The sequence below is a fragment of the Bombina bombina genome, chromosome 3 (assembly GCF_027579735.1).
Source record: "Bombina bombina isolate aBomBom1 chromosome 3, aBomBom1.pri, whole genome shotgun sequence".
Classification (NCBI taxonomy): Eukaryota; Metazoa; Chordata; class Amphibia; order Anura; family Bombinatoridae; genus Bombina; species Bombina bombina.
In genome coordinates, this window is record NC_069501.1 from 1,085,648,829 (window position 1) to 1,085,670,235 (window position 21,407).

A 21,407-nucleotide genomic window follows, 5' to 3' on the forward strand; every position below is an offset into this window, starting at 1 on the left:
CACCATTTCACCGCCAAATGCGATCAAATTAAAAAAAAAAGTTAAATTTTTCACAATTTTAGGTTTCTCACTGAAATCATTTACAAACAGCTTGTGCAGTTATGGCACAAATGGTTGTAAATGCTTCTCTGGGATCCCCTTTGTTCAGAAATAGCAGACATATATGGCTTTGGCGTTGCTTTTTGGTATTTTGAAGGCCGCTAAATGCCGCTGCGCATCACACGTGTATTATGGCTAGCAATGAAGGGGTTAATTAGGTAGCTTGTAGGGAGCTTGCAGGGTTAATATTAGATTTAGTGTAGAGCTCAGCCTCCCACCTGAAACATCAGACCCCCTGATCCCTCCCAAACAGCTCTCTTCCCTCCCCCACCCCACAATTGTCCCCGCCATCTTAAGTACTGGCAGAAAGTCTGCCAGTACTAAAATAAAAGCTATATTTGTTTTTTTTTGGTGCTTTTTTTTTTTAAAGCATATTTACATATGCTGCTGTGTACTATCCCCCCTTAGCCCCCAACCTCACTGATCCCCCCCAAACAGCTCTATAACCCTCCCACTCTAACTTAATGGGCGCCATCTTGGGTACTGGCAGCTGTCTGCCAGTACCCAGTTTAGAAGAAAAAATGTTTTTTTTTTTACATTTTTTAATCTTTTCTGTAGTGTAGCTTCCCCCCCACACAAAACCAACCCCCCACCCCTCCACAATCTCTTTTTGTGTGTTTTTTTGTGCCACTTTAGGAAACTTTAGTTTAGGTAACTTTTTAATAATTTTCCGTAGTGTAGCGGTTCCCACCCGCTCCCGCGCGTGCACGCGCGCACCCCCCACCCTCCATGCACGTGCGCGCCCCCGACGGTCCCGCCCCCGATCCCGCCCCCCTTGAAGTCACACGGCACACCAATGGCCGCCCACCCGCCTCCCAAGTCGGCTCCCACCCACCAACGATACCGGCCATCGATGTCCGGTGCAGAGAGGGCCACAGAGTGGCTCTCTCTGCATCGGATGGCCATGTAAGGTTATTGCAGGATGCCTCCATATCGAGGCATCACTGCAATAACCGGAAAGCAGCTGGAAGCGAGCAGGATCGCTTCCAGCTGCTTTCCACACCGAGGACGTGCAGGGTACGTCCTCAGGCGTTAACTGCCTTTTTTTTGAGGACGTACCCTGCACGTCCTCGGTCATTAAGGGGTTAATCATTTAAATAAAAAATGTGGGTTTCATGTCCCTTTAAGAATCTATTCTCTACCAGTTGTAGAAGCGATGTTAGAAAAAAAAGGGCTCAACAAGGGGAAAAAATAATATAAAATAAAGCGCAATAATAATGTATATTGGAGCGCAAAAATAATATATAATATATAAAAGGACGCAAAAATGATATATAAAAAGAAGCACAAAAATAGAAGTGCAAAATAATGAAAACATTTTCTATTTTCTTCCATGACTGTTTTTTCCAAGAGGGGCATTAACAAAGCTACTAGTGGGACTGTATAAATTTTGCTATTGGTTCATATACTACTTACATGAAGAATAGTTGCTTAATCACCCATTCCCCAGTCTTCCATAACCAACACAGTTATATTAATATACTTTTTACCTCCGTAATTGCCTTGTATCTAAGCCTCTGCAGACTGCGCTCTTATTTTAGTTCTTTTGACAGACATGCATTTTAGCCAATCAGGGCTGACTCCTAGTTAACTCTACAGACATGAGCACAATGTTATCTATGTGACACAAATGAATTAACGCCCTCTAGTTGTGAAAAACTGTCAAATGCATTCAGATAAGTTGCAGCCTTAAAGGGCTAAGAAATTAGCATATAAGCCTAACGAGGTTTAGCTCAACTAAGAATACCAAGAGAAGAAAGCAAAATTGATGATAAAAGTAAATTGGAAAGTTGTTTAAAATTACATGCCCTATCTGAATCATGTAAATTTAATTCTGACTAGACTGTCCCTTTAAATACTTTAATGGGTCATAGAAGTTCAGTTAAAAAAATACTCTTAATACATTTTTTATGATTGGCACTATAGCTTGCATATAAAAAACATAACAGTTTTATACAAACAATATTTAAAGGATTACTTTCTGTTATAATTTTTAAGCTAAACAACTAACATATTAAAGTTAATAAACATTAATTAAAACCTACTGACCTATATTTTCTCCAAAACGAAGTTTCATAACGTTCTAAAAGTTATATCTTTTATTCGCCGATGATGTCACGTTATCCTGCCCACTATTTTCAGCACTGCATGTTCAAAATACTTAAACCAATAACTTTGTGTTTAAAGCACCATTTTGAAACCTAGGTATTGTAAACGGATTGGTACAGAGCAAAGGATACCCACGGAGTGGGTTTGGAAAACAATTAAATTTGCAGACAAGATTTCTGATATACAGTAGAGATATGTTAATGAAATGCTATTGATAAAAAGCGTATTTGGGGTAGTTAGTTAGTAACAGGCATAGAAAATATTTACATACAGTGGCCCTTTAATGTGCTTAATCGTTTCCTGAATGAACTGTGATGTCTCTTTGAACCTAATGTTTAAGAATTTTCTTCATTAGTATTTATTATTTTATTTATTATAGGTTTTCAAGAATTACAATACATAACAAACATTTCTGTATCACATATCACAAGCCTTTGAAGTTCTTGTCTGCACCCAGTAGTATCTGAGATGTAGAATTGGAAGAGGTTATCAATCCAAGGGCCAGTATTTCTTGGTTTGATTAGAAGGGTTGGTCCAACCAAATTTAACAAGAAATAAGAAAAACATTAAAATAAAAAAAGTGTGATAAAAAGAAAATGGAAAGAAAGAAAGAAACATTGACAAGCAAAAAATGAAACATTTTAGGCTATATCAGATGGTAAATAAAAAAAAAAAGACATTTAGGGCTCTTCAGGGTGTGTGTATACAGTGTGTGTGTGTATATGTATATATATATGTGTGTACTATATATATATATATATATATATATATATATATATATATATATATATATATAATTATTGGATTGGATTTATTGGTTATGCACCCGGCCTGGTTTGGCGTAAATACGTAGAATATTACAGGTACCTCTGAGCATTCTAGTAAAATTGTGTTTACTTTATATGTAGATATGTAAAGCTGTATTTGATAATGATGTATCCTACTGTTTTAAAAAGGCTTTACCTGGTTCAGTTATTTCATGTTTGGGTTTGAGTTTGCCAGTGTCTGGCTTACAGGTAAAAGCTGATTGAGGTGAGGGCAGACAGGAGGGTGTGATGACAATATGCTGATGCAGGAGTCAGGTTATAGTACCATGGTAGGGAATTCAAGGACTGTCCTTGACATTTAACCCCTGTTAAACAAAACTTGCTCTAACTGGCAATTGAATACCATAAAAATACAATATAAGGATTTGCTGATAACAGAGAAAAATTAAAACCAATATATCTGTTTAATTAAAGGTCACTGATGATCAGTCAATAAACTGTCAAGAGAAAGAAGTAAATCCCCAACCTACATATGGACATACAGAATTGCACGAAGATCCCTCTGAGCTTAAACATGGTATTGGTGTTTTGGGAGTTTGTTACAATAGGAACTAACAGAAATATCCTTTAATAAACGGTGGTATTAAAGGGATATGAAACACAAATATGTTATTTTGGGATTGAGACAGAGCAAACCATTTAAAAAAAGTTTCCAATTTATTTCTACTATCAAATTTGCTTTGTTCCCACGATATTCTGTTTTGAAGAGATACTTAGGTAGGCATCTTGCGGACTACATGGCAGGAAATAGTGCTACAACAAAGAGGTTTTTTGGTTAAAGGGACACTGTAGCCAAAAATGTTCTTTTGTGATTCAGATAGAGCATGCAATTTTAAGCAGCTTTCTAATTTACTCCTATTATCAAATTGTCTTCATTCTCTTGGTATATTTATTTGAAAAGCAAGAATGTAAGTTTAGATGCCGGCCCATTTTAGGTGAACAACCTGGTTTGTCCTTGCTGATTGGACAGCACCTTAAAACAAGTGCTGTTCATGGTTCTGAACCCACAATTTGCTGGCTCCTTAGCTGAGATGCCTTCTTTTCAAATAAAGATTGCAAGAGAATGAAGAAAAATTGATAATAGAAGTAAATTAGAAAGTTGCTTACAATTAGATGCTCTATCTGAATCATGAAATATTTTTTTTGGCTACAGTGTCCCTTTAAGCACACCACAAAAGGATTGTTAATCTTAACACACATATTGTGGGAGTGCTACCAAAGTGACCAAAACAATTACCAAACAACAAAAAGTATTGGTGCACATCCAACCACTTAAGTCCACTCTTTCATGGCATATTTGTATATGCTTCTGTCTGCCAAATATACTTACATAGCTTCTAATAAGATTGGGATAAACATCTCGCAATAATATTGGCTTATATTTGAGCTGCAAAATATAAGCCAATATTATTGCGAGATGTTATCCCAATCTTATTAGAAGCTATGTAAGTATATTTGGCAGACAGAAGCATATACAAATATGCCATGAAAGAGTGGACTTAAGTGGTTGGATGTGCACCAATACTTTTTGTTGTTTTGTAATTGTTTTGGTCACTTTGGTAGAACTCCCACAATATGGGTGTTAAGATTAAACAGTCCTTTTGTGGTGTGCTTAACCAAAAAACCTCTTTGTTGTATCTCTTAACTAGGGAGCTGACCAAATCCCTCCCCTTTGGTTAATGCACGCCACCCAGCCCAGGTATGTTCCAGATAAATATACTTAATAAGCTAGAAAGCATCACACTATGTAGACATGACTTTCTGCAGTGTGGAAACTGGTTAGTGTTAGGACCAGTCTATATGGGACACCTTGTAAGTGGTGACTGGCTTAGCAGAATATGATCATATTGTGTGACTAAGATCCCATTTCATTTAAAGGCATTTTTTACAGCAAAATTTTTTTTGCAGCATAAATATAAGTCAATATTATTGCGAGATGTTAACCCCAATTTTATTTGAACTATGTAAGTATATTTTAGCAGATAGAAGTGTATTTGTTTTTGCAGCTCAAATATAAGCCGATATTATTGCAAGATGTTTATCCCAATCTTATTAGAAGCTATGTAAGTATATTTGGCAGACAGAAGCATATACAAATATGCCATGAAAGAGTGGACTTAAGTGGTTGGATGTGCACCAATACTTTTGGTTGTTTAGGAAATAGTGCTGCCATCTAAAACTCTTGGAAATTGATAATATTCTTGCAGAAATGCTGCCATAAAGTGCTCCAGAAATGGTCCGGCTCCTAAGCATACATCCCTGCTTTTTAACAAAAGATACCAAGAGTACAAAGACAAAATTATAATATAAGTAAATTAGAAACGTGTTTAAAATCGCATGCTCTATCTGAATCATGAAAGAAAAATTTTGGGTTTCATATCCCTTTAATACACTTTATGTTAAGGTCAACATAATGCTGAATTGTATTGTATAGTGCTGGTGGTAATTCAAAGTGTCTTAGTTACAATTTACAACTCACCACTTTAACATAGTAAAAATGCAATGGGCGTTCATTATTAATTTTTCTCACTTTCTTGTTGTTTGCATTTGAATATTGTGCTTTTTTTATTCCCTCCCAGAGAGGCTGGAATGCATACATTATACTTACATATCCTGAAATGTGCCTTAATGCTACATGTTGCACAGTGATTGTTTAATTAGTGCAGCAACTCCTTTGTATCTATCCTCTGGTTGGTCATAACAGAGGAGATTATAAACATAGTCAAAAGGGTATTCAAATGGTGTATTCTTGGATTGCTTTGTATTTGCAAAATGTTGCACATTAACTGACAAAAATATTTTTATTGCATATATATGTACGCTACTGTGGAAAAGTTTATAGGCAGGTGTAATTTAAAAAAAAAATAAACATAATAGAAATATTAGTAATTTAATTTGTATCAGTTAACAAAATCCAAAGTGAGTGAACAGAAGAAAAATCTAAATCAAATCAATATTTGGTGTGACCTCCCTTACAGCATCAATTCTTCTAGGTACGTTTGCACACAGTTTAAAGGGACATGAAACACAATTTTTTTTTCTTTCATGATTTAGAAAAATCATACAATTTTTAACAACTTAACAATTAACTTCTGTTTAAACTACGGTAATTTGCTTCATTCTCTTGACATCCTTTGTTGAAAAGCATATATAAATAGGCTCATGAGCTGCTGATTGGTGGCTGCACATAGATGCCTTGCGTTATTGGCTCACCCACATGCATTGTTATTTCTTCAACAAAGGATACCTAAAGAATGAAGCAAATTTGATAATAGAATTAAATTGGAATGTTGTTTCAAATTGTATTTATTTGAATCATGAAATAAATTTTTTGAGTTTCATTTCCTTTAAAGTGAAGGTCAATTTTTAATGTTCTCAATATATCATGTTAAAGCGTATGTAATAAACATTAAAGTCGCTGAGTTGATATGTATAAATTCTTATTCCTTTGCAAATAAAATAGATATATAATGTACCTTCGTTATCACGCGTTGCTCCGCCCATACAACACTTCCCTATTTGGATCCTCTGACGCCGCTTTGTTTATTACAAGCGGACTACGCTCGTGCACCCTTGTTTTCATTTCCAGTGCGCATGCGTATAGTTAGCTCTATTGCGCATGCGTTTCCTTCACGGCCGTAAATTTCTATACAATTGGCCAAAGAAATAGTATACGTCATTGTTACGTAACGCAAGTATGTCAGTGACTCACTAGCAAGATCGTTCTGGACACTCGATCAGTTTATATTATTTATCAAATCTCTATAAAGGGTCAGTTTAGCAATTGTAATGTATTTTTAAACATACTATTTATTAAATATATCTTCGTGGATCTTATTTTTATATCCTTCATTTTTCTACTATCACGACTAACTGCAGCAATAACATATATATATGTAGCGTATATTGATTAAAAATGAATGAATAATTATGCAAGATAAAAAACAATTAATATGTTATCCCAAATTGATAATGCAAAAATAATGCCATAAAGATGAATAGATAGATTATAAGGTTGCCCAATTCGTTAGTTAGCTGCGCTGCCTCTTCAATCTTACCGGTTGTTATATATAAAACAGCTAAATGCCGAGGATGCGAGTGAGCGATGCTGTGGATTCAAAGTGACAATACTTCAGCGAGCGTTCAACGCATGCGCGTAACATGAACGAGCATGCCGACGATGACGCGATATTTCATTACACGCATGCGCGGAAGCTCTCAATGACGACACTAAAAAGGGGCTGGACGCCACGGGGGTAAACAATAGATTGGAGGTAAACTCTGTCAATCAATAGAGGCTCGATGACGGGCGGAATATACCGCATAAACGGAGCGCTTTGAAAAGATACATTTTACTACTTTTGCTTGGATTTGCAAGGTATTTGATGAATGAACATCATATTGATTTTAGAAAAGATATTAGAAAATGATAAGCACATACGCAGACTTGACCTTCACTTTAAGGAACTCAGTAGGTAAGTTGTTCCAAACATCTTGGAGAACTAACCACAATTCTTCTGTTGATTTAGGCAGCCCCAGATAATTTTGCCTCTTCATGTAATCCCAGTCAGACTCAATGATGTTTAAATCAGGGCTCTGTAGGGGCCATTGCATCAGTTCCAGAACTCCTTGTTCTTTATACTGAAGATAGTTCTTAATGACTTTGGCTGTATATTTGGGGCCATTGTCCTACAGCAGAATAAGCTTGGGGCCAATCAGATGCCTCCCTGATGGTTAATGAATAAGTATCTACCTGTACTTCACAGCATTGAGGAGAAAATAATTAAAGGGCTATAAAGCCCAAAATATTATCTTTTGGGACATACAATTTTAAAAAAGTTTCCAAGTTTCCAAAAGTTTGTTTTAATGATTAAATTTGCTTTGTTTCCATGGTATTCTTTGTTCAGGATATACCTAGGTGGGTTCTTGTAAAACTGCTGCCATATAGTGCTCCAGACACATGCTTGCTCCTGAGTTTACCTCCCTGCCTTTCAACAAAAGATACAAAGAGAACAAATACAAAATCATAAAATAAATAAATTAGAAAGTTGTTTAAGATTGCAGGCTCTATCTGAATCATAAAAGAAAAATGTTGTCTTTTATGCCCCTTTAATTTTGACCAGATCCCCAACTCCATTTGCAAAAATGCAGCCCCAAACTTGCAAGGAACCTCCACCATGTGGCCCTGTTGCAGGCTTCATATTTGTACTGCTGCTTTCACATCAGAGGTATGTTCTTTTGGCTGCAAGTCTACCATTTACACCACTTCTGCCCAGACTTGTCCGGACAGTAGATCATTGTACCAGGGTCCCACTGGTTTCTGCTGATTCAGAGTTGATGGCTCTGTTGGACATATTCCAGTTACGAAGGAAAGTAAATATGATGGGTCTTATCTGCTGCACTGTTTTTGTGGCCAATCATTCGGCTAGATTACGAGTTGTGCGTTAAGGTAGAAAAGCAGCGTTAAGAGGTCCTAACGCTGCTTTTTTACGCCCGCTGCTATTACGAGTCTTGCAGGTTTAGGGGCCCCGCACACTTTTTTGGCCTTACCGCAAAACGACTTAAGTAAACTTTGTAAACCCTTTTTTCTATGGGACTTCCATAGCGCCAGTATTACAAGTCTGTCCTGGGAGGCCAAAAAGTGAGCGGTACACACTCTACCTCCAAGATCCCTAACGCATTCTAAAGTCAGTAGTTATGAGTTTTACACTACAACGCTGTAGCATAAAACTCATAACTAAAGTGCTAAAAAGTACACTAACACGCATAAACTACCTATTAACCCCTAAACCGAAGCCCTCCCGCATCGCAAACACTACAATAAAATGTTTAACCCCTAATCTGCCGCTCCGGACATCGCCACCACTAGAATAAACATATTAACCCCTAAACCGCCACACTCCCGCCTCGCAAACACTAGTTAAATATTATTAACCCCTAATCTGCCGCCCCTAACATCGCCGCCACCTACATTATACTTATTAACCCCTAATCTGCCGTCCCCAACGTCGCTGCCACTATATTAAAAACTAAATACCTATAAAATAAACCCTAATAGTTACATTGTAGCTAGCTTAGGTTTTATTTTTATTTTACAGCCAAGTTTGTATTTATTTTAACTAGGTAGAATAGTTATTAAATAGTTATTAACTATTTAATAACTACCTAGCTAAAATAAATACAAATTTACCTGTAAAATAAAACCTAACCTAAGTTACTACCTAACACTACACTACAATTAAATAAATTAACTAAATTAAATAAAATTAAATAAATTAAATTAGCTAAATTACAAAAAAAAAACAACCACTAAATTACAGAAAATAAAAAACATATTACAAGATATTTAAACTAATTACACCTAATCTAAGAGCCCTGTCAAAATAAAAAAAGCCCCCCCCCCAATAAAAAAAAACCTAGCTTAAACTAAACTATCAATAAAGGGCCTTTTGCGGGGCATTGCCCCAAAGTAATCAGCTCTTTTACCTGTAAAAAAAAATGCAAACAATCCCCCCAACAGTAAAACCCACCACCCACACAACCAACCCCCACAATAAAACCCTAACTAAAAAAACCTAAGCTCCCCATTGCCCTGAAAAGGGCATTTGGATGGGCATTGCCCTTAAAATGGCATTTAGCTCTATTGCGGCCCAAAGTCCCTAATCTAAAAAATAAACCCATCCTTAAAAAAATCCTAACACTAACCCCCGAAGATTCACTTACTGGGAGAAGTCTTCATCCAAGCGGCAAGATGTCCTCAACGAAGCCGGCAGAAGTGGTCCTCCAGACGGGCAGAAGTGGTCCTCCAGACGGGCAGAAGTCTTCATCCAGACGGCATCTTCTATCTTCATTCTTCCGGCGCGGAGCGGGTCCATCTTCAAGACATCCGACGCGGAGCATCCTCTTCAAACGATGGCTTCTTCGTAATGAATATCACTTTGTGACGTCATCCAAGATGGCGTCCCTTAGATTCCGATTGGCTGATAGAATTCTATCAGCCAATCGGAATTAAGGTAGAAAAAATCCTATTGGCTGATGCAATCAGCCAATAGGATTGAACTTCAATCCTATTGGCTGATCCAATCAGCCAATAGGATTAAGCTTGCTTTCTATTGGCTGATTGGAACAGCCAATAGAATGCCAGCTCAATCCTATTGGCTGATTGCATCAGCCAATAGGATTTTTTCTACCTTAATTCCGATTGGCTGATAGAATTCTGACAGCCAATCAGAATCTAAGGGACGCCATCTTGGATGATGTCACTTAAAGTGATATTCATTCCGAAGAAGCCGTCGTTTGAAGAGGATGCTCCGCGTTGGATGTCTTGAAGATGGACCCGCTCCGCGCCGGAAGGATAAAGATTGATTATTCCTCCTACACAGCTGTTTCTGTTTCAGTTAATGATTGTGTTTGAACCTATATATTAAATTGATGATCATTAGCACCTGTTTGCTATGATTGTTTAATCATGCACCAATCCCTGATGTTGCCCAAGTATACCTAGAATTGATTATTTTTTGAAGGCAAAGGGTGGTCACGCCAAATATTGATTTGATTTACTCACTTAGCATTTTGTTAATTGATAAAAATAAACGGTTAACATTTATATTTGTGAAAGCATTCTTAATATACAGCATTTTTCCACTCCTGTCTATAATATATACTGTATCTACAGACATGAATCCAGCTCTGAAAATAGTTCAACATAGCTACACACGGCCATATTCAGCATACCATTTATATATATATATATATATATATATATATATATACATATATATACAGGTGTTACAAAATATCACTATGCTTTAGTAGTCAGGGGTTAAAAGCTACTAGCCCAGAGGAAAAGTTACTAGTCCACCCATTGTCAAATTCCTACGTCTTCCAATGCAATGTCTAAGTCGTCCGGGACTACTGGACCACTGGAAATATCAAGCCCTGTGTGTGTATGTATGAATGTAGTTTCCATAATAAAATCTTTTTTGTAATATTTCCTATACAGCATCTAATATCAGTTCTTCAACACCAAACAGAAGACAGTGGGCAAAAAAACCTTCAGACACAGTGTTGGATATGTTAGAAAATGCCTCTCTACTATCTTCCAGTATAGCAGCTGAAAACAGTAATGGTGAGTAGAGACTGATGGTCTTAACAAATATTGGTACATTATATCTATGACTGTGATCCAAGTCTTCATTTTTAAATTCAGTCTGGGCAAAGTACTGTGTGACATAGAACCAATGTCCATTTGGCGCAAGGAGTTAGTGCAGATTTATATTTCAATGTTGCATAAATGACCATTAAATATAGTAGAATTGTATAATCAGCACATACATAGCACAAAAAGACAATGCAGAAGCTCTTTGTCTGAATTTTAAATGTGTATATTTGTTTTCTGACAAATTTCATTTAGTGCCATTTCCCCCCTCGTATCATGTGACAGCCATCAGCCAATCACAGAAGTTGTTTACAATAATGTTCTCATCGTGAAAGTTTGATTTTGACTTTAATGTTCCTTTAAAATATGCTGAGTCTGTAATTCCCAACACACATTGCACTGTAAATGCATTTAAAGGGACATTAAACACTTTGAGATGGTAATATAAAATGATAAATCATATATATAAAACAACTCTGCAATATAATTTAATTTTTTATTTTGTCCTCTTTTCCTGTAATTCCATTCTGAAATTGTGAACTTTTCAGTCCCTGTTAGAATGGAAGTGCAGAACACTGTTATATTTCACACAGCCAGTGACCTATTAATAACTGTCTCTAATTGGACACAACAGAGAAGGTAACCTAAGTTACAACATGGCAGCTTCCATTGTTTTATAGACAATAACATTTTACCATTATTTTGTCAATATTTAAAACGTGTGTGTGGTAGACCGAGCGCTAGTATTTTACAGCCTTATGCTCACTGGCAAAAGTCCCCTAGTGGACTTGGGATGTGACTACAATTGTGTGATATAGTGAGCGCTGGGAAGCTTAAAAGGACTGTGAGGTATGGATATGTTAAAAATGGAATGTATTTATTACAGTTAATATACAATGAAAATACAATATAATACATACAAATTAAAAAGCTTCTAAAATTCTTCCTAAAATCTCTATGGATCCATGAGATATAAGTCTTAAGGATATAGTGTTACCTATATCTGTGGTGTTGGAACAAATATTACGTTAGCTCCAACAACAGTCTAAGACCATAGTATTATGATCTATAAAGTGCAGTTTAAGCACAGATATTTACAAACAGCAGATGTGATGTAAATGGACAAAATTGGCGTAGTACAATGTCAATAATACAGATGTCAACAATACAGATGCAGTATAAAAGTATAAGTGATAGAAATACAATATAAATAAAAGTGTAGGAGAAATCCAATTGTGTAAAAATGGAAATCAAATTTGTTGAAAAAATCAAGAAATTTATGTCTCTCAAATAGTTTCTTAAAAAATGTCTCTTTGGAAAATCAGTGTTCCAAAAAAAAAAAAATATATATATATATATATCAGAGTGTTCCACAAAAATTGCAAAAGTGTTCCACAAAAATTGTAAAAAATTAATCCACAAATAAATATCAAAGTGTTCAAAAAATATGGTGGGTAAGTGCGTTCAAAGAAATCCTAGATGATTAACTTCCAAAATAAACTCCAATAGCTGTGGTAGACGTGAAGGAGATTATAAGAATGCAGAATATAAAAAATATATAAAAAATGTAGAATATAAAAATGCAGAAGAAAAAAAAAGTACAATAATGTGGCGGGTAGGTCCAAAGTCCTCCTCCTAATCTGTGGGTGAAATAAAGTGCAATAGTGTAATAACGTCTAGATGTGGTATAATAAAATCAGAAATTTGCTCACCAGTATGTTGACGCGTTTCGGCCCTCCTAGGCCTTTCTCAAGACAATACTGGTCTGTATGTCTCTGGGAGCTTTATACCCTAATACCATAGGTGATTGGTTCTATTTTGGCGCCAAAAGTCGGGGTCTGCCCTTTCCTGTTTAGCCCAGTGTTACATGGGAAATGTAGTTTTTTTTTTTTTTTTTTTTTTTTGTTGTCTCTTATGTTTTAAAAGATATCTGTATTTGATTCACTGCATGACTATATAATGGGTTAGGGGTCCATCGTTGTCCTGATTGTGTCTATAAAAAGAAAGAATCAAACACTGGCTTATATAGACACAATCAGGACAACGATGGACTCCTAACCCATTATATAGTCATGCAGGCCATATAGAAAGGGTCCAGACAAGACTAAGGTTCCAAATTAGAAAAACATCCGGCAATAGTACAACCGGATAAGAATAAATACACACTTCCGGTAAAAGCGAAACCGGAATTAGCGAGAGCGAAACCGGAAGTAGCGAAACCGGATGTTAAGCTACAGATAAAAGAACCGGAAGGGATAGTAAGTTAAACACCCCGGAAGTGGGGATATCAAAAATAAGATACACCGCCTGATATACATTACATTAGTAAGATAAGAGATGCCCCCAAACAATAACACATACGATATAAATAATAAACACGTATGAAGTGAATCAAATACAGATATCTTTTAAAACATAAGAGACAACAAAAAAAAAAAAAAAAAAAAAAAAAACTACATTTCCCATGTAACACTGGGCTAAACAGGAAAGGGCAGACCCCGACTTTTGGCGCCAAAATAGAACCAATCACCTATGGTATTAGGGTATAAAGCTCCCAGAGATATACAGACCAGTATTGTCTTGAGAAAGGCCTAGGAGGGCCGAAACGCGTCGACATACTGGTGAGCAAACTTCTGATTTTATTATACCACATCTAGACGTTATTACACTATTGCACTTTATTTCACCCACAGATTAGGAGGAGGACTTTGGACCTACCCGCCACATTATTGTACTTTTTTTTTCTTCTGCATTTTTATATTCTACATTTTTTATATATTTTTTATATTCTGCATTCTTATAATCTCCTTCACGTCTACCACAGCTATTGGAGTTTATTTTGGAAGTTAATCATCTAGGATTTCTTTGAACGCACTTACCCACCATATTTTTTGAACACTTTGATATTTATTTGTGGATTAATTTTTTACAATTTTTGTGGAACACTTTTGCAATTTTTGTGGAACACTCTGATATATATATATTTTTTTTTTTTTTTTTTTTTTTTTTTTTTGGAACACTGATTTTCCAAAGAGACATTTTTTAAGAAACTATTTGAGAGACATAAATTTCTTGATTTTTTCAACAAATTTGATTTCCATTTTTACACAATTGGATTTCTCCTACACTTTTATTTATATTGTATTTCTATCACTTATACTTTTATACTGCATCTGTATTGTTGACATCTGTATTATTGACATTGTACTACGCCAATTTTGTCCATTTACATCACATCTGCTGTTTGTAAATATCTGTGCTTAAACTGCACTTTATAGACCATAATACTATGGTCTTAGACTGTTGTCGGAGCTAACGTAATATTTGTTCCAACACCACAGATATAGGTAACACTATATCCTTAAGACTTATATCTCATGGATCCATAGAGATTTTAGGAAGAATTTTAGAAGCTTTTTAATTTGTATGTATTATATTGTATTTTCATTGTATATTAACTGTAATAAATACATTCCATTTTTAACATATCCATACCTCACAGTCCTTTTAAGCTTCCCAGCGCTCACTATATCACACAATTTTTGTCAATATTTAAACAACTAATGAAACTTTAAAAAAATACATCCATCTTCATATTATTTTCAGACTAATCTTTTCTATGAATGCATCATTCTATCTAACATTTATTTAGTGTTTAATGTCCCTTTAAGTTTCTGCAGGGAAAAATCTAAAGATAATGAAAGAAAAGAGGTGTTTTGTATAATGTTTTCTAGTGCCATTATACACTAGCTTATTAAAGTGCCTTAAAACATGTTGAGATCTGTGTATATTCTAAAAGGGCTAATGAAGTAAAATAGTTTGCATAAAAAACAGCTGGCAAGTATTTTAAAATTAATATTCAAAAATAAGCAAATATACTTAAATAGCTATACTGTCTGGAGCAGTCTACTCCACCCCCCCCCCCCCATTTGAATGTTTAGACACAGGCATTGTCTCAACTGAGTTTACATCTTCTAGGCATGCTCCAGCAGATAATCCCAATGCATTTTGCATTCTACAAAAACAACAATATATATAGATACAGCCATAGAAGGAAATGTGTGGGGGAGTTAGAGCTTTACAATTCAGAAACTAAAAAGAAAAGGTTAATAGTGAGGCACTGCAGTATAAATTTGCAGGTAAAGTAATTAAAGTACATATTATTATTATATTTTGTCTCTATCCTAACTTGTACTTTATTCTTTGAGTATCATTTGTGGAAAAGCATAACTATGTAGACTTGAGCAGTGTTTGTCCACACTGCCAATGCTTTCCCACCAAATGATAGTAATAAAATATTTGTATTCAAATTGCAGCGCATTTTGCATATTTATACAATTTTAATTCATAGAAAAAAATGAATCAGCCTAACATTTATTTAACATTAGTTTATTTATGCTAAACTATAAGTGCCACCAATTGACCACCAGTAATACATAAGTACATGGTCAACATGAATGGTTAAGGAACCCAGTGCAAAGAAGGCTAGGACAATGATCAGACAGAATAATAACAATTATTAGCAATTCTTCATACCCACTGTCATTATGTTTGTATGTGGTAAGATACTTTCAGATTAGTCCATTGTACCATGTACATTAAAGGCTGTAAACATTCAGCCCTTTTAAATTTAATTTAAAATCTCTTGTTTTTATTTTTGTCATGTCTTACTATAAAATGGATATTGTAATAGAATTTGAATATAATCAATGTAGTGTAAAACTGTAAAATATTATTAATGTTAATTACACGAGAGTTCAGCACTGGACTAGAAAATACACGTATTTAGCATTCCTTGGCAGCAGTGTTTGCAAGAAAATATAACATTCTATAAATAAACATTGTTGCAGACCCTGCTGCATACTCCTTGTGTTGTGTGTGTATAAGGAATATCTTCTCAACACCACCGCCATCAGTAAAACACAACACATTTATGTTAATCCAGACTGATTAATAGTGAATATTTTTATCAGAATGGGACAATGGGGTCTGTATAAAGTCTACAAGTGTTTTAGTTGTTTTCTTTGTTGAACGTTTGCCTGCACAGATGGCTCTGTTATAAAGTATGGTCTTAATGCGCAGAGGAAGAAGTGGAAGAAAGAATCTACAGAAACAGTTCTCAATATTCTAAAGAACGCAGATCTTACCATGGCATTTGAAACATACACCATACATAAACCAAGTAAGTTTACAGTGTGCTTTGGATTACACTCACTGGTATCAAAGGCTGAATTTGCAACATTTTAGGCATTTGTCAAGGGCAGGGTTTCCTAATTCTAGTCCTCAAAACCCTTAACAGGCCAGATATTAATTATATCTTAACTAGAGCACACGTTAAATAATCACCACACTCATCAACTGAATATTTCACCTGCGGGTCCTAAGGACTAGAGATGGGAAACACTGGCTTAGGGGTTCTATTACTCACTTGGGCTCCAAGGGTTTTCATCGCTCACTTGAGTACCTAGGGGTTCCATCACTAACTTGAGCACCTAGGGGTTCCATCACTTACTAGGGGTTTCATCACTCACTTTGAGTAGCTAGGATAAGTCACTAGTTGATAGGGGTCCCATCACTCACTTGAGCACCTAGGGGTTTCATCACTTACTTTATTAGCTAGGGATTCCATTACTCGAGCACCTAGGGGTTCCATCGCTCACTTGAGTACCTAGGGGTTCCATCACTAACTTGAGCACCTAGGGGTTCCATCACTTACTAGGGGTTTCATCACTCACTTGAGTAGCTAGGATAAGTCACTAGAGTTGATAGGGGTCCCATCACTCACTTGAGCACCTAGGAGTTTCATCACTTACTTTATTAGCTAGGGATTCCATTACTCGAGCACCTAGGGGTTTCATCACTCACTTGAGCACCTACGGCTTCCATCAGTCACTTGAGCACCTAGGCGTTTCATCACTCATTTGAGCACCTACAGGTTTCATCACTCGAGTTTCATCATTTACTTGAGAACCTAGGGGTCCCATAACTCATTTGAGCAGCTACAGCTTCCATCACTCACTTGAGTACCTAGGGGTTCCATCACTCACTTGAGCACCTAGGAGTCCCATCACTCACTTGTGTACCTAGGAGTTCCATCACTCACTTATGTACCTAGACTTTGTGTTACTTCCTTGAGTACCTATATTTGGTGTTTGAAATGTGCCTATGCTGAGAAAGACATTTTGTTTTTATGCTTGTGGCATGTATCACTGCCCATTTAAAGAACTGTGTGAGTTTTCCTTATTAGCCAGTGAGCTTCTATCCCATAGACAAGCAGGCTATGTTGTTCACTTGTAACATTGGTTAATGCATAGATGCAGGAGCATAATGTGCTGTTTATCTATGGAACAGGAGGCGTGGCTTCTGATTGGCGGTACCGTCTGTCAACCAGGAAGAAAACAATAGTTTTACTTCACTGAGAGCCACTGGGATACCAGGAAAAAAGAACCCTGGGGGTGTTAACATTATATTTGCAAAGCATTTTTGACCCTCACAAATACACGCATAGTATCTGCTCGATGTCACATGATCAGTGCATTTCTGGCACTTTAATGTCCATTTAAATCTTCCCTTGATGGAAACTCATAGGGCATGTGAACGCTGAGAAATAATTCTATATTTTATCAGGAGAAAAAATAAATTTAAAGTCAATTGTGCCCTTAAATAATTGTTATTGGTGATCTACACAAATTATCGATTACTCGGAGAGTCCTGGCTCACATCACACATTCTTGCATTAGTGGTTGCCTAAGATGATTGCCCACATTGCTCTCTAACACCAGGTTTAGTAAAAAAATTCTAATTTTATGTTTGATTGTGTGTTTGTTATTGCTATTTGTGGCAAGTTTATCACCAGTAGCACACTGGCTCTTTAAATGTGGCCTTACCAGACTAGATTGGTAGTAGCTAGGTTACAACATTTCTGCAGGGATCAATCTGAGATTGTTTTATTTGCTGTTTTTAACAGAATCCTCTGAGGGCTGGCTAAGGGGACCTCTGTCTAATGTTACCCAGACACCTGATGCCACAGACGGTGGAGCAGAAGAAGAGATTACTGTGGATCCAGAGAGATTCCAGCCAAGATCTGATGATGAAGACACGTGAGTTGTGCATTCACTTAAAACTCATAATTTGTTTATTAAAGACTTATACAGGTGTATCCCTTTAAAGCAGAAAATGAGCATTTATTATCTTATGTGCTATATGTGCATGGGCATGGTGATATCACCAATACCCAGAAACTTAAAAGTGCCAAGTGGCTACAGAAAACTTAAAGGGATATGAAACCCAATTTTTTTTCCTTTCAGATTCAGATAGAACATATCATTTTAAACAACTTTCCAATTTACTTCTTTCATCAAATTTGCTTCATTCTCTTGTTATCCTTTGCTGAAGGAGCAGCAATGCACTACTGAGAGCTAGCTGAACACATCTAGTCAGCCAATCACTAATGACAAATGTGTGCAGGGACCAATCACCAGCTAGCTCCCACTAATGTAGGATATGTGCATATTTTTTTCAACAAGGGATACCAAGAAAACAAAGTACATTTGAAAATACAAGTGAATTTAAAAGTGTCTTTAATATGACATGCTCTATCTGAATCATGCAAGTTTAATTTGATTTTCCTATTCCTTTAACCCTTTGAGTGCTAATGACGGCTCTGAGCCATCACAGAGTTTCTCACTCTGGTGCTAATGATGGCTCAGAGCCGTCATGAGCACTCTCCCACCTTGAGGGAGATCTGGGGGCTCCTAACTGCTCCTACCCCGGCGATCGTGCCTATAGAGTGACAGGCATCACCGGGGATTCACGTGATGCGCGGTGACGTCATTATTTATACTTAACTATGTTAAGTATAGGAGGAGGGGGCATGCTGCTTCGAAGCCTGTATCTCAGGCATCTTAGCAGCTACAGACCCCCAAGACCCACTGTTGGAAAGGTAATCTTGGGGGTCTTTAAAAAAGAAAAAGTTAAAAAAATTGTTTTAAAATTTTTTAAAAAAAACTTAGAAAATATTAGCACCTCAGGTACCTTATGATCTAGAAATCCCAAGACCCACCGTTTGAATGGCAATCACCATGGGGTTAAAGAGTTTAAATGGATATGAAACACACATTTTTTCTTTCATGATTCAGATAGAGAATATAATTTTAAACAACTTTCTAATGTACTTATATTATCTAATCTGTTTCATTCTCTTGGTATCATTTGTTGAAGGAGCAGCAATGCACTACTGGTTTCTAACTGAACACATGGGTGAGCCAATCACAATCAATATATATATATATATATATATATATATATATATATGCAGCCACCAATCAACAGCTAGAACCTAGGTTCTCTGCTGCTCCTAAACTTGCCTAGATAAACCTTTCAGAAAATGATAACAAGAGAAGGAAGCAAATTAAATAATAGAAGCAAATTGGAAAGTTGTTTAAAATTGTATTCTCTATCTGAATCATGAGAGAAAAATGTTGGGTTTCATATCCCTTTAAGTGCAATTTAAAAAAAGTCAGTCAGGTGATCACTATGGCATGAATAAATGTGCACATATTTGAGCAGAAGCTCATGGGAGCGCCTATGTGCAGATTAAAGTTGTATATACATATACCAAAAGGCCCTTATTTATATGAAGATAAGAGTTTGAAAAAAACCACAGTATTGTTTGCAACTTGGTTTATTAACATTTTAAAAAAAATAGATTTGTGTTTTACACTTTTTGTTGTAGATTTCACATTAATAGTATAGCTTTAATCTGTTGGGTCTGTTGAAATTTATAATATCTGTGGCTTTCTCACTGAGAAATTACCAACAGTAAGGGTTAAATGTGGGCAGCTTTACAAAAAAAACCTCCAGAACACCTCAGCACAGGGGTGGCAAATGGCTCAGCAGTTAAGGGGTTAAATTGGACTTTCATGCCCTTTTATGTTTTGATAGATTTTTGTTACAACATTGACCAAGTCATATGTAATTGTTGTTGAAGACATTATCGGTGACATATCTGGCATCACACATGATCAAATATTTTTTTTTTGTAAAAGTTGAATAATTAAAATATGTAGAATGTAAAAATACTGCCAATTGTACCTAAGTCATAGGTTGTTTGCTTGTTTGGGTTTTGTTTTTATTATAAAAAGAAAAATAAGTTTATATCTTTTAAAGGTTGTTTAGAAGATGTTAGATTGCAGCAAAATTATACATTAATAATTTAATATTATAATCTGATTTATTATTTTTAAAATAAATTAATGATATAGTATTTATAATTATGTTGCTTTTGTGAAGATATCCTTAAAACCCCAAAATATAAAATGTATGTATGTGTTGAAATACTTTATTTATTTATTTTTCAGGGACTTTGAAGAAGACGACAGTGACCCAGACTGGATATCTGCACTGACGGAGATAATTAAAGGGACAGTGTAGTCAAAATAAAACTTTCATGATAGGGCATGCCATTTTAAACAACTTTCCAATTTACTTTTATCAAATTGGGTTTGTTATTTTGGTATTCTTGGTTGAAAGCTAAACCTAGGTAGGTTCATATCTCGGTGCATTGTGACAGTTTGTGCTTACTCCCGTGGAGTTACTTATGAGAGGGCACTGATTGGCTAAGTTTAAAGTTTGTCAAAAGAACTGAAATAAGGGAACAGTCAGCAGAGGCTTAGATACAAGGTAATCACAGAGGTAAAAAAGTATATTAATATAACGGTGTTGGTTATGCAAACCTGGGGAATGGGTAATAAAGGGGGGCATTCCTCTCTGTTATAAAGGGAGCTGTGTAAAGACATTACTCTGTGATGATGGCAAAAAGCATTAAACAATATATTTCTATATACAGAAGGGATTTTGGAGCTACTGTTTAGGTAAAGATCTTTAAAGGGACATTAATCTCAATCCACGAAATTTTTAATTATTGCATAGTGAATAAACTTTTAAATGTATTTCATTATTTATTTTGCCTGCGTTTGAAAACTAAGTTTTATGTGTGCACCAGCTCATTTCTGTCTATCCTAATTGGCCACAATAAAAGATAAAACATAAACAACGCTTAAACAGTATTTCAAGGTGTTTCTAACTTGACTGCAAAACGAAGCAATTTTTGCTGTCACCTAGATTACAAGTTTTGCGTTAAAACAGTAACGCAGCTATTACGAGTCTTGTCGGTATAGCTGTTCCCGCAAGCCTTTTAGCCTGTAACGCAACGT

The 21,407-nt window shown here is 35.9% G+C and overlaps 1 protein-coding gene across 1 annotated transcript in view; it reads left to right on the forward strand.

Annotated features, from left to right (window-relative positions):
- NEK3 (NIMA related kinase 3) overlaps positions 1-21,151 on the forward strand; it is a 90,462-nt gene extending 69,311 nt beyond the window's left edge. The window contains exons 10-14 of the mRNA XM_053708387.1: positions 3,450-3,552; positions 11,038-11,163; positions 16,241-16,375; positions 18,161-18,293; positions 20,553-21,151. Of these exons, the coding sequence (XP_053564362.1) occupies positions 3,450-3,552; positions 11,038-11,163; positions 16,241-16,375; positions 18,161-18,293; positions 20,553-20,625 (570 nt within the window). The 3' untranslated portion in view covers positions 20,626-21,151. The remainder of the gene's footprint in view (positions 1-3,449; positions 3,553-11,037; positions 11,164-16,240; positions 16,376-18,160; positions 18,294-20,552) is intronic.
- The last annotated feature ends 256 nt before the right edge of the window (positions 21,152-21,407 follow it).